Source organism: Castor canadensis, chromosome 3 (assembly GCF_047511655.1).
Source record: "Castor canadensis chromosome 3, mCasCan1.hap1v2, whole genome shotgun sequence".
NCBI classification, from domain to species: Eukaryota; Metazoa; Chordata; class Mammalia; order Rodentia; family Castoridae; genus Castor; species Castor canadensis.
This window is the reverse complement of record NC_133388.1, coordinates 198542486-198555434: the sequence shown is the minus strand read 5'-3', so window position 1 is coordinate 198555434 and position 12949 is coordinate 198542486. Positions and strand designations below refer to the sequence as shown.

Genomic DNA, 12949 nt, shown 5'->3' with positions numbered 1-12949 from the left:
CAGCTAGAGGGGCACTGGAGGGCACCCAGCAGGAGCAGTGTGACCAGGCAGAGAAGCCTGGCTTGTGCAGGGTTGGGACCTGAGGGCATGTGCTTAGCTGGACTTGAGACCAGAACCAAGGTAGCAACAGGGTGGGTGGGCCCTGATGGAGGGTGTGGATGGGGTATGGCATGGGGGACTGAGGGGGGCTGCTGCAGGGGGCAGCATCACCTTAGCTGCACTGTACAGCTCCGTCAGGGAGAGAACCCAGAGAGCCCTCAGCCCACCCACTGCCGCCCTCCTCAGAGAAGTACTCACGTGAGCACTCTTCCCAGAGGAGAGAGGAACACAGCTGCCAGTATAGGGCTCAGACCCACCTCATCTGACCAGTGTCTTTAATGAGCAGTTCAGTCCCTGAGCAAGACAGGCAAAGTCAGGGGGTCCTCCAGGGAGGGGGGCGGAACAGAGGGTCACTCCTGCTCAGCTACAGGGGGTGATGGGCACTGGGGGAGAGGCGCAAGGGGGCCCAGCTCAGGTGCACGTGCTACAGTCCCCACTACAGGGTTGGGGGGTGCCCTGGTCTTGCCCTGCTTGGGCTTGTGGCTCCAGCCAAGGAGGAGCTGGGGCTGGTGCGTGCCAGCGGTGTCTTGAAGGCGTACTGTCTCTGGTTCCTCAGAAGCCCCCCTGGGCCCAGGAGAGTGTGCCGACGGTCCCCCTGCAGCCAGAACAGAGATGTGGTCAGCTACCATTCCCTGTCCCCACCTGAGACGATCTGGGAGGAGATGGGTATGTTGGGGGCACTTCTAGGGGCCCTTGGTGGCCATGTGAGGCCAGGGGTTTGCTGCTTGCCACCCAACCCTGGATGGTGTAGCCTCTGGGATAAGCCCGGCCCAGAAGCCTCAAATTAAGGGACACAGAGTCCCACGGGGGTGAGCTGGGAGCTTCCTCAGAAGCAGGGAACAGCTGGTAGGTGGTGGCAGCAGAACAGGTGGCCATTGTCTGGAAGGCCACCTTCCCTGAGGGCTGCCTGCCCATTGCCTCTTCTTTCCAAGGCCTCGAGTGTCCTTGGGAAGACCCAGGGGCAAGGTAGAACAAGGAGGTTGGGGACCGCCCTTCCAGGGCCCCAGGACTCACTGTGCTGTGTGGCTCAGAATTGGGCAGCAGTGATACCACCTGCAAGCTCACACCAGCCTCGCCCACACCCCTCAGCTGTGCCACAACCTCTGCATGCTTCCCCCACTTGCATGGCTGCCCATTCACTGACACGATGTAGTCACCCTCCTTCAGGCCAGCTGCCTGTGGGAACATGGACAGTGAGAGAGCCACAGCACGCCTTGCTGGTAGCCCAGGGACTTGGTTGGGGCCTGTGAGGCCCTTACCTCAGCCTGGCCCCCAGGAATGACAGCAGCGATGAGGACGGGTGAGTCGCCCCGAAGTGTGAAGCCAAAGCCACCCTCTCCTCGGGTCACATGGACTGGACCTACTATCTGCCACTGGTTCTTGACTGAGAACACCGACAGGGGTCCCTGGGGGAGGCAGGGGTTATAGGCTGGGCTGGGCTGCAGCCTGAGGTGCCCTGGCCTGTCGGGCACCCCATTTCAACTGTACATCTCTGGACAAGGAACAGTGAGGAACCACAGAGAGGAGGGACAGGCCTGGGCCACCACACGAGATCTATCGGGGCTTACTGGGCCTGGTTCACATCAGTGGAAACACAGGGCAGTGCCTCAAAGCCCAGGCTGTCTGTGCTGTGAAGGGTGGTGGGAACAGATGTGCTCACCAGCCGGTGAAAGATGTCAGCCACCTTCACTTGGTTCAGGCTGGGCATTCTGACCTCTGGCTTCTGGTGGGTCTTAGCTGACAGGACGGGAGGAAAAGGAGAAATAGAACTAAGCCTGAGGCTCAACTCTCCCCTCCCCCTGACCCGGGTTCAGCCCCAGAGGAGTGGGTGATCCCTAGGTACTGGTCCTTTCTGGGTTTCCCCAGCTGGCAAGTAGAACTGCCCCAGGTCCCTGAATATGTGACCCCTCCCCACACACACCTCCCCAGGGGCTCCCAGGCCCCCCTCTCGAGGCCCCAGCAGGCCCTGCTCTCTCCTTGGGCTTTCCCCAGGGCAGGAGTCTAGTGGAGGAGGAAGGTCAGGGGACCAAGCAAGTGGCAGGATCCACCAGGCTCCATTCCTCAGCCCAGATGGACCTTCGCCCCTTCTGGGCTCTCCTGAGGCTCAGGACAGGCTTTGGTGACTGCTTCTTCTAGCAAGAGCGGCAGGGGCTCTGCCTGTCTCCCTTCGGCCAGGCCTGAGGCCTCATGCTGGCAAGCACCCACCACAGTGGCCCCTGCTGCTTACGCTGGATGTCTGGGGCCTCAGCAACTTCAAAGAAGTCGTCCTCACGCTCAAGGTCTGAGTACTTGGTCAGCGAGCGCTGCAGCGCCTGGGCCACCACAACCTGCAGCAGGTCCACCTCACGCAGGACGCGGCACAGAGCGTGCAGCCTCAGCGCCTCCTCCTGGCCGAGGATGGCGCGCTTCAGGTGGGCCTTGGCTGCACACAAGCACAGTGCTGTCACACATGTGGGTACTGGGCCGGCTGGCCCTTCCAGGCCAAGCCCGGTCCTTCTACCCCAGGATGCAGCAGGAGGGGTGGCGTGGGGCCACAGGGGCAGACAGGTGCTCTGCCAGGAGCCAATGGCAGGGCCAGGGAAGAGCTGCCTCTAGGTGTGCCCAGAGGCTGTTCAGCACCCAAAGGCCCCCGCTCTGGGCAGTTTTCTACCAACATAGGGACACCAGGTGTTGAGTGAGGGTGGGGCACACTGCTGCCACAGACTCAGGGCCCAAGTCCCAGTGTGTTTAGTCCCTGATGTCTCACCAAGCTTCCTGCGCTCCTCCAGCTGCTGTGGCAGTGTGGGGCCTTGGGGCTTGCAAGGGGCCGGGAACTGGAAGACCTGCTCACGCTTGGGGAGCTCGTCCTCAGCTGCCACTGGGGGTTCAGAGAGCCCATGAACCCTGAGCACGGAGCCTCTGCCAGCACACGCAGGCACGTGGGGAGGGGACACTCACAGGAGCCGTCACAGAGGGCCACGGCTGCGTGGTAGTGGGCCAGGGAGCGGAAGTGCTCAGCCTTGACATACACCAAAGTAGTCCAGGACGCGGGCATGTAGTCTCCAACAGGTGGCTGGGCCATGGCCCGGTGCACAAGTCTGTACTCAGCTGCCACCTGTCAGCAGGCATTGGGTACACTGGCGCCTCCATCCTCCTTCGGGGCCCATGGAGTTCAAGGGACAAGGCCAACTCGTCCACTGCCTCTCCAAGCCCGGGCCCAACCTCCACCTCCTGGGACTCATCCTAGCAGTCTCTTCCTACGCCCCAAGCTGGGCCAGACTCTGGTGGTTCAAGGCCCCAGTTCCTGGTCTGATTCATGCTGTCCCTCCCCAGTCACGGTCTCAGGGCTCCATGAGCCAAGACAACAGCTGGCTTTGGGGACTGACACGTAAAGCAGGGGATGGAGGCATCGCACCTCTGCCCATTCTTGCCTGACCTGGTTCCCCTAACCTGTTCTGCTGACCCTTTCCCCCTGCCCATTGAGGGCCAGATTGTCGAGGGTCCTGGGTAGGGCTCCTGGGCCTCACCTGGGCAGCCTCCTGAGCCAGGCGCAGCTGAGCCAGGCTGTCATTAGGGGCGGCAGGGGCTGGCAGTGAGAGGCCCCCATAGACACACTCCTGGGCCTGGGCAGTCATGAGCTGCTCCAGTGTGGAGAGAGAGGCAGCACTCATGTCCGGGCTCGGTGCATGAGAAAAGTTCTCCCTCAGGAGTCTGAAGGCCCCTGTGGATGGAGGGGCTGCTCACATGGGCAGGGCCTCCCACACCCACCAGGGCTGCCCCTTGAATCCCCCAATCCCCTCTTAGCATGCGTGCTAAGCCTCAGCTCTTGTCCCAAAGAAGGGCCCCTGTCCATGTAGGGAGGTGGCCGGCTGCGGCTCTGGGCTGCCCTCACCAGCAGCCCTCTGGAAGGCCTCGATGGCAGAATTGGTGCCCTCTGCGCAGGAGCGGTCCTGGCATGCTCCTATCTGTGTGTGGAGAGCACCAATGTTGAATAGCACACTGCCCTTCTCGAAGGCCAGGGCCCGCTGCTGGGCCGGCACCCCTGTGAGTGAGTCATACCTGTGGGGGGGCGGTCAGGCTAAGTGCAGTTCCCATGGCAACCAAGCCTCTCCTCCCAGGGAACCCCTGCTGCCAGCCCCTTACCAGTGGAAGAGCAGCCCCAGGCCCCTGGCAGGGCTGAAGAAGCGCGCATCCAGGAAGCAGAGCTGGTTGTAGTAGGCCGCCAGCAGCTCCAGGCCCGCCTTGTCCCGGCTGGGGGTCTGTGTGGCCTGCATGGCAGGAGCCGGCTGGGCCCCACTGCTCAGACCCCCCACTCATGCATACTGCCCTTTGGAACCCCGGGGCATCAGCCTCATGGAGCACACGCTGCTCCAGGGACTGCAGGGGACCAGACAAGGACAGCCTGGAGGACTGGCCAGGTAGAACCCTGAGGAGAGGATGGGCACAGAGTGACTACTGCCAAAGGCTAGCAGAGCGTGGCCTGCACAGAGCCATCTGTGAGCCTTGGGCCCTTCCAGGCACAGTGGGTGTGCCTGTCTCCCAGATGTCCTGAGATGGGGGACTCCTGCTGTGTGAACATCTACACTGGCTCCATCCTTCCATGCTTTGGTTTTCTACTTTTCTGGGGCTTCAGGAGAGGGAGCGGGGTGTGGAGAGGCCCACCCACCTGCCGCAGGCCCTCTAGCTCCCTGATCTCTGCCTCGTAGGAGGTGCCGTCCTCTCCAAAGTGCCCGGAGATCAGCTCCTGACAGAAGGACAGGTGTTGGCCTCTGGGACACCTGTGCCTGGCAACCTGCCCTGGGGAGCAGAAGGTCCAAGCACAGAGCAGGATGACTGCCCAGGTGGGGCCAAGGTCCTGGAGCCCCTCAAAGCCTTAGAGAAGGGCTGCATGCCTGTGTATGGAGGGACCTGGTGGGCACTGGGCTGAGGGTTGATGTGGGGTCCTTTCCCCCACTGCAGAAGTGGCACTGGGATTCTTGTTGGTTCGATTTTTACACAGTTCCTTATTAACCCATGGCACTCCCAAGAGGCAAGTGTCACCTGACCATCTGGAGACTGGGGCACTGAGGCACAAGGTCAAGGCACTTTCCCATGGCCCTGTGGGGCAGTGGCAGATGGGACATGGACTGTGAGTCTAAATTCCTCAGGACACTTGGGAGACTGCAGCTCTCACAGTGTAGGCTCTGGCTAGGTGAGCAGCATCACTGAGCCAGTGGGAACCTCAGCAGAGAAACCTGGGACCTTGGGGCCATCCTTGCCTCTCACCAGGCCTCATCATACCATCCTAGGGCAGGGCTGAAGTCCAAACCCACTCACCCCCATCTGAGCCCAGAGAGCACAGCAGAAGGAAGAAGGTTTGTCCAGGGCAGGACACCAGGGCCCTGGGTGGCCCCAGGTCAGCCCTTCCTCCCTCTAGGCCTCAGTTTCCATATCTGTTCAATTGTATAGCTGGGCCCAGATACCCTCAGGCCCCAAGGGAGGTCATGTTCCGCCAAGTTTGGAGACCACTGCTTACCTTCAGAGGCGTGGCCCAGTCCAGCTCCTTGGTCTCCTTTAGACCCAAGGGGATCATAGGGACAGTGACACCTTCACTAGAACCAAAAGTATTGGCTCCAGACCTGCTGATCACAGTGACTGCTCCCATGACCCACCCGTACCCCCTGCATGTGGGCATGTTCCATACCCCTCAGGCCGGTCCACGTCTGTGCTGCTGCCCAGCCCTGCCAGCTCTTCCTTCAGCAGCTGCAGGTTGGAGTTGACATAGCTCAGCTCTAGGGCGACCGTCTCTCTGACCCGGGTGTTACTGGTGGCTCTGCGGGAGGCCAGGGGAGGTTGAAAGCCCCATCCCAGAGGCAGATCCAGAACCCCAGACCCACTGCAGCCCTCCTGTCCTACCTGAACTCCAAGTCCACCTCAGAGTGGTGTGTACTGCTGGACCAGGCCCCATTGCTGGAGCTAGATGATAACAGGGCCAAGGGCTGCCCCGCAGGTGCCCTCATCCTTCTCCTCTGAATGCTCCCCACCCCCAGCACCTTTTTTGGCACTATACATCGTGTGAGGCTTGGGCCCCACCTAAGACATGGCTCCCTCTGGGCTGACAGGTCCTCCACTGCCACCCCAACGATAGTTGCCTGGACTGTGGGAGAGCTAATCCCACCTTGTACCTGAGCTGGGGGTCTGACCCATGACCAGGGGTCTCTGAGGACAGCCATGTAGGGGCAGAGAGATGGAGAGTGCTAAGGCAAGGTGAGGCCCTGGAGTCCCAGAGTGGCCCCTGGTGCTGGAGCTCACCCATGGTACAGGCTGGACGGGGTGCTCCGGGTCAGAAGACCCTTGCCAAGGTCCTCAACTCTGGAGTGCCTGGTCACCTGCCATACACACCTCTTCTGAGCAGCCTTTGTGGGTCCCCACAGGCACTGTTGGAGCCCACTGAAGCGGCTGTTTTATTGTGGGCCCTCTGGAACCAGGGACCAGGCTGAGCAGTACAGGGTCGTGCATGGTTTCCAGGGCCTGTTTGGAGCCCAAGTCATGGCCACCCTCTCATGAATCCCTCTTCTACACCAACAAAGGGCAGATACCTGCCTGGGTCACTACCCTAGGCATCTTGCCCATCGCTTCCCTGGGGCTGGGAGCACAGAGCTCACCTGTAGAGGTTCTCAGCACCTGCCCGTATTCGCAGCTCCTTGCTGATCTGCTGGTGGATCCGGGTCCTGCGGCCCTGCATCCAGCTGTGCTGCGTCTGCTCCAGTGGGCCATAGCCCTGCAGGGGGCCGCAGACAGTCATGTCCACTCTGTTGAGCTCCAACAAGGCTAGCCTGTATAAGGCCTAGAGGACCTCAGCTGCCCTTGGCAAGGGGTTTCTCACCATGGACTAGAGGCTGAGATGGCCTCAGGGAGGAGCTGGGCAGGCCTGGCTGGGGACTTGGTTGCCAGTGTGAGACTCTCTCCTTAGTGCTTCATAGATGGGGCTGACTCAGTTCCATCCAGGCCAGCTAACTGGACCACACACTCAGGAGCTTCCCTGCACAGCCCACCTTCCTCACCTAGACTTCCATGGCCTATTTAATTAATTTATTTATTTTTGCAGTATTAGGGTTTGAACTCAAGTCTTGTGCTTGCTAGGCAGGTGTTCTACCACTTGAGCCATCCCCTGACCCCCCAACTTCTGAGACAGGGTCTTGCTGTTTTGCCCAGTCTGGTCACTCCTGGGCTCAAGAGATCCTCCTTCCCCAGCCTCCCAAGCAGCTGCATACCACTGTAACAGCTCTTGAAACATCATAGGTGATCTTGACTCTTTTTTTCTTTGTGGTGCTGGGGGTTGACTCCAGGGTCTGGAGCATGCTAGGAGGTGCTCCACCACTGAGCTGCATCCCCAGCCTCCAGGACCCACATATCAAAACAGGAATCCCTTTCTAACTGGCTCTGCTGGACACTGCCTTCACTCTCCAGGAGCCCCCAGCCTACCTGTGCAAGGAGCTCAGCCCAGTTTTGGGGCTAGGCCACCTTTCCAGTGAGCTCATCACCAAGGCCCCTCATAAGAGGCCCGGCCCGTGCAGCCTAGGGACCCAGCTATCCATAGGGCCTGAGGGATACTGTGGCCACAGGCTCCAAGCAGCATGGACACCGGGCAGCGATAGGCTGTGGACCTGCATGGCTTGGACACCAGCGAACAGTACTATAAGGTGGGCGGTGAGGAGCTGGGTCCCTGTGTCCCTCTGGCAGCCCTGGCAAGATGTAGGCTCCTCCTGCCTAACAACAGGGAAGTAGCCTCGGTTATTCCTTTCCAGAGATGGGCCTAGCTATGACCTGGAGGCATCCTCCAGGGAGTAGAGGTGCAGGGGCAAATGCAACCTGAGGTCACCAAGCCTCCTCTTGAGCCATGCAGGGGATGGGCTGGGGTCACAGCATTTGTTGGTCCAGGAGTGGGACAGGAAGGTTCCTCAGAAGGCTCTTTCCCTGACAATGCACCCCCATTGGTCACTGACCCAAAACAGAGCAAGAAGGCCACAGAGACTCAAAGGCCCTGTGCCTGGGGAGGGGACAGGATGGGGTTAATTTGTGCAGTGCTGATGTTCGTCCTGCATTCAGAGAAGTGTGGGTTACTGTCACATCCAAGGCAGTCTCAGCCCCTAGTAGGGTGCACTTAAGGAAGGCTCCTGGGGCTGGTCACCTGTATTACGGCTCTAGGCCTCTCCTGCACAGCCAGCTTCCCGAGAGAGCTATCCATTAACGAAGGCCGCCATAGGAGGGAGCACCTGGGTTGGAATTTGAAGGCAGCAGGCCACCAACTGGTCCTTAGATCACTAGGGAGAGGTGACTAACCATGTCCCAACAGGGGTAGGGAAGGAGTGGGCTGGGACGCCTCCTGCTGGGACACAGCTGGCATTGCAGACAGGAGGGGCCTCTTCCCCCATGATGCTGGCCCAGAACTGTCTGCTAGGTCCTATGCCTGTGCCACACCCCTGCCTGTGCCACACCCCTGCCTGTGCTTCTTCTTGGGGTCCCACGCCTACCTGGGTGAGAGAGTAAGCTGAGGCCATGGTGGTCTCCTTTCCAGAGAACTGAGAATCTGGGGAGGGAGGGCAGGCCATGCTTGAAGCTGTACACCCCCTCCTTCCAAAGGTCTCACTTCAAGGCTCCAGAAGGTTCTGAGGGCTCTGGTGAGTGGCCAGGGCTGGGCAAATGCTGGGCAGTGAGCCTCAGCTCATAGGGACAGCCTTTATCAGCATAATGGCCCCTGCCCCTCCTCCTGGAGGGCTGCTGCAGAGGGGCCACTTTGGGCCCTGTAGGCACCAGGCCCTGGGCCTTTCCTTGGCCTCCCTACCCTTAGTGCTCCCACAGGAGGCCAAGCTTGTCCTCCTAACCTGCCAGGGCAGCAGAGCAGGACAAGTGGGTTAGAGCTGGATCTACGAGTGGACTCTGGAACCTGGCAGCCATGCCCAGTTTTCCACACTGGGGCAAGGGACATGTTCAGTACAGAGGGCACATATGCTAGATGACCAGCCCCTCCCAGCACAACCTCTCCATCCTCCGGAAACAAAGGCCACCTAGCCCCTCCCTTGTGCCATGTCCCCCACTGTGACAATTCCTGCCTCATTCTGGGAAAGGGAGGATCTGCCATGGTCTTTGGCATCCCCAACAGATGGACCACCCAAGGCAGAGCCTGGTCATGGCCTGTGTGGAAAGGGATAGAGAATAGAGAGACAAACACCCCTGAGGCCTGGTTTGGACAGTGGCCAGAACTGGGCTATCCCCAGAACTAGCGAAAGGGAGGAGACAGTTGTCTGGGTACAGCAAAACTGGGTGGCTCTAAGCCCATCCTTAGGCTCCTCCCAGCCAGGTCAGCCCTCACTCCTGACAGTTACTTCTTCCCAGGACCAGGCCCTGGACACCCTACCTGCCTATGCCCACTCATTTCAAGGAGCCCACTTTCTCCCCAGAGAGGCCTGAAGTCCCAAAAGAATGGAAGCCTGCACCCTCTGCCCCACAAACAGTGTTTGGAGAACAGGATCCAACAGGCAGAGAGCCACACGGGGTCTCCTAGGACACAGTGGCTGCATACCACATGCAAGCTAGGTGGATGAGAGTGGCATGTCCACACCACAGGCAGGATAGGAATGCTCAGAACCTGCCCCCTTTCATGTTCACTTGGCACCTGGGCACCACACTAACCCAGGTGGGCCAGGCCTGGGAATCTGTATTTCCAGCAGGGACCCAGAGGGTGCTGGTGTCCTTCGAAGCAGGTGACACTTGAACTGACTTGATGTGCTGAAGACCAGATCAGAGGCACAGCATTCCCAGCCCTTCCCCGCCGCTCTGATGATTCGTCCTCAACCCTCTGCCCCCTCTCCCACTGGCTCACCCTGACCCCTCAGCCCCTCGACCACCCCAAAGCCATGAGATTCAATCAAGGTCATACTTCTGCATTTAGCCAGGCTGTGCTGGTCTGTGGTCCCTCCTTGGGAGACCCATACTCAGGGCTGGGGGCTTCAGAGCCAATCTGCAGTGTGACATCCTCACATCCCTGCTGAGCAACCTGGCACCACGTCTTCAACTGGTTTTTTTTTTAGATGGGTAAACTGAGGCCCAAGGCCCAACAGGCTGCCCACACGCGTGCTGTGGGAGTACACAAGCTGAGGTGCTAGGTACACTAGGCCTAGCACCAGGTAGATGCTAACTGAATGCCAGCGCTCACTACTCATGGAGCACATCCAAGTCACCCAGACCTGTTCACAGGGGCCTCAGCCCCAGGCATGGCTTTACCATGAACAGTTAACAAATCCTGCCCCACCCAGCTCCAAGTAGCATTGCTGGTTTAAGGGGCCTGCCTGGGGGTTATGGTCTTGCTCTAGCTATAGAGCAGGGGAAAACTTTCTAGGTTGTTGACTTAGGCTCTGCCTGAGCAGAGCTGGGGGCCCAAGGGCACTTTCCACGGTTACCCCCTCCCCACTACCCTGAATGCTCGCTCATTCCAGAATGGTGTGTGCACACAAGATGCAACAGCCCAGAGAAGCCACTGAGACAGTTTCTGCCCCTTTCTGAGGTGGAAGCCAAAGGAGGGTAGAGACAGAGCTTACCACAGCCTTAGCCCAAGAAGTGTGGTCTACTGAGCCCCTGGCATATCTTGTTTGTACAACCTCCAAACATTCTCTCTACCTAAAGGCCACCCGTAGGCATGGCCACTGTAAGAGTTTACAGAGGGCAAGGAACAGGTTGCTTCTCTCTCTCCAGTGCCTCTCTTTCCAGTTGCTGTGGCATCTGGCATTCTGGGGGTGGGCAGGGAGGGAGACCTTAAGGACTCTGGTCAGCATCACCAGGCCAATTCCCTGCAGCCTGAGTTCTGGCTGGTGCTTCTCTCCTCCTCCTTCCCTAGGAGACCTGAACCACAGACACACAAAAGCTGAATAGAATAGTGAGGGACAATGTGTAGCCTGACACCAGCAAGGAAAGCAAGCAAAGTACCATAGCAGACACCTGGGATGGCAACAGGAACCTCTGCAGCCCCAACCCCTGGGGTGGGCACAGGTACCCCAGAGTTGGCACCAAACACTGGGGTAGTCTCTCACCGACACCTCCCCCCCAACGTCAGGGCTGGGACTACAGAGTAAGGCTGGAAGAACACCCTCATTCCCAGGCATAGACTGAAATGGTGTCCATACCCCACCCCCACATCCCTGGGCGTTCTCAGCCCCCAGGGCAGGGACAGCGAAGTCCAGGAGGCGTCGGCTATCTGCTGCGACAAGCTACATCAAAATGACACCCAGTTCTGAAGCGGGAGGAGGGCAGAGCTACGAAAAGTGGCTTTTCGCGGGCGTCGGAAACAAACACCAGCTTGGAGTGGGGGTGGTGTATCACTGACAGAACCAACATCTACCAAGGAAGGGAGTCCCTAGCTTCTGCAAAATGATGGTCCAGATCTCGGCTACCACTGATTTCTGGACGCCTCCTCCTCTTCCCAGTGGGATCCCCGAGGAAAGAGGGAGAGGGACCCAGAGGAGGAAGGACACAGGCTCATGTCTCAGTTTCCCTAGCGGTAAAGCCCTGGTGGCTTGTAGGGACGAGTGGGCCATGGGAGGGAGCAGCCGGGAAGTCCGCGCGCCGGACGTGCCTCCCAATGCGGGGCAGGAGGTGGGGGGCCTGCACCCCTACATGGGCGCCCCACCTTGCAGACGCTGTCGGCCGTCAGCAGCCGGGCGCTGTCCTCACAGGCACTCTGGCCATCCAACCTGTCCTCGAGAATCATCGCCGCCCGCCTGGAAGCCGATTCCGAGCAGCCTCGTGCAGCGAGTCCCTCGGGCGCCGGGGAGGGCCGCCCGCTCAGGTCGCGGACTGTCCCCTCCTGGCGGGCTCTGGCGACCCGCACGGCTGGGCGGGGCGCGGACGCCGCCTGCAAAACTTGCCACTGCCTAATCAGCGGAGGCAGCTGCGCAGACGGACAGCAGTTGCTGCCAATCAGAGCGCGCGGGAGGTGGGCTCCTGGAGGCAGCTCCGCCCCATCCCGCTTTTCTGGCAGACTGAGGGGGGAATCCGGTAACCCCTGGCAACCGCGGGCCGCACGCCGAGGGCAGTGCGCATGCGCCTCGGCGGCCGCCCGGATTGCAGAAAAGTTAGGGAAAGAAGACGGCTGGGGGCGGCGAGTAGGCGCTGCCACCCCTCAAGCTGACACTCGGGGGCTTTATCCCGTCACCCCGGCAACGGGACCTCAGAGAGGACTACTCCAAAAATGTTTACAATGGGGTTTTTAAACGGTTTGTTAGAGGCAAGGGCTTCCGCCAGTTCTTGAACAATGCCCGCTTTCTTCCCTGGCTGGCAGAGTGAGGCTCCGGCCAACCCGTCGGTCAGAGCTGCTCATGCTTCCGGACCCGCTCCGAGAACCGCCTGCCTCTGGACCTATTGAGAGCACTGCTTCCAGAGCCCGCCTCTTAGATGCCCTGTTTTCACACCTCGCTTCCAGAACCATCCAGAGAAGATGGCCATCCAGGGAAGGCCTCCAGGACCTTCTCTTGCAGGACTGGAGTTTTTCCAGAAGCTGCGCTCTGGAAGGGCTTGCCCTACAACGTGCAGGCCCTTTCATCAGTCTCCAGGTTCCCGGCAGCTCCGGCTTCTCAGGTTTCCTGTGGGCCGCTCACCTGGGAACACACCCCTGGCAGGCAGGAAGACTAGGGCCCAGGCAGTGACTGCAGCCCTCTTGTCATGTTCCTCTACAGCTCCGTCTCATCCGTGCCATCCTTCCCATCTGTCACTGCCTGCCCTCGCTGAACGGGTGGCTCCGTGTCCACACGGCCACTCTCATGAAGCACACCTGACCTGTCGCCACCAGATCTAAATCCCCTAAGCTAAGCTTCTTAGCCCGCCCTGGCCATCTGCAGGA

The 12949-nt window shown here is 59.9% G+C and overlaps 1 protein-coding gene across 1 annotated transcript; it reads right to left on the bottom strand.

The window, feature by feature from the left end:
- Positions 1-357: 357 nt before the first annotated feature.
- Positions 358-11949, bottom strand: Rhpn1 (rhophilin Rho GTPase binding protein 1). The gene is given in 16 exon segments (XM_074069349.1): positions 358-610; positions 613-694; positions 1114-1275; positions 1359-1505; positions 1760-1836; positions 2327-2521; positions 2846-2956; positions 3037-3193; positions 3606-3799; positions 3971-4137; positions 4222-4346; positions 4745-4822; positions 5594-5669; positions 5762-5890; positions 6723-6838; positions 11741-11949. Coding segments are annotated over 16 exon segments (2058 nt in total). The 5' UTR covers positions 11822-11949; the 3' UTR covers positions 358-449.
- Positions 11950-12949: the final 1000 nt, after the last annotated feature.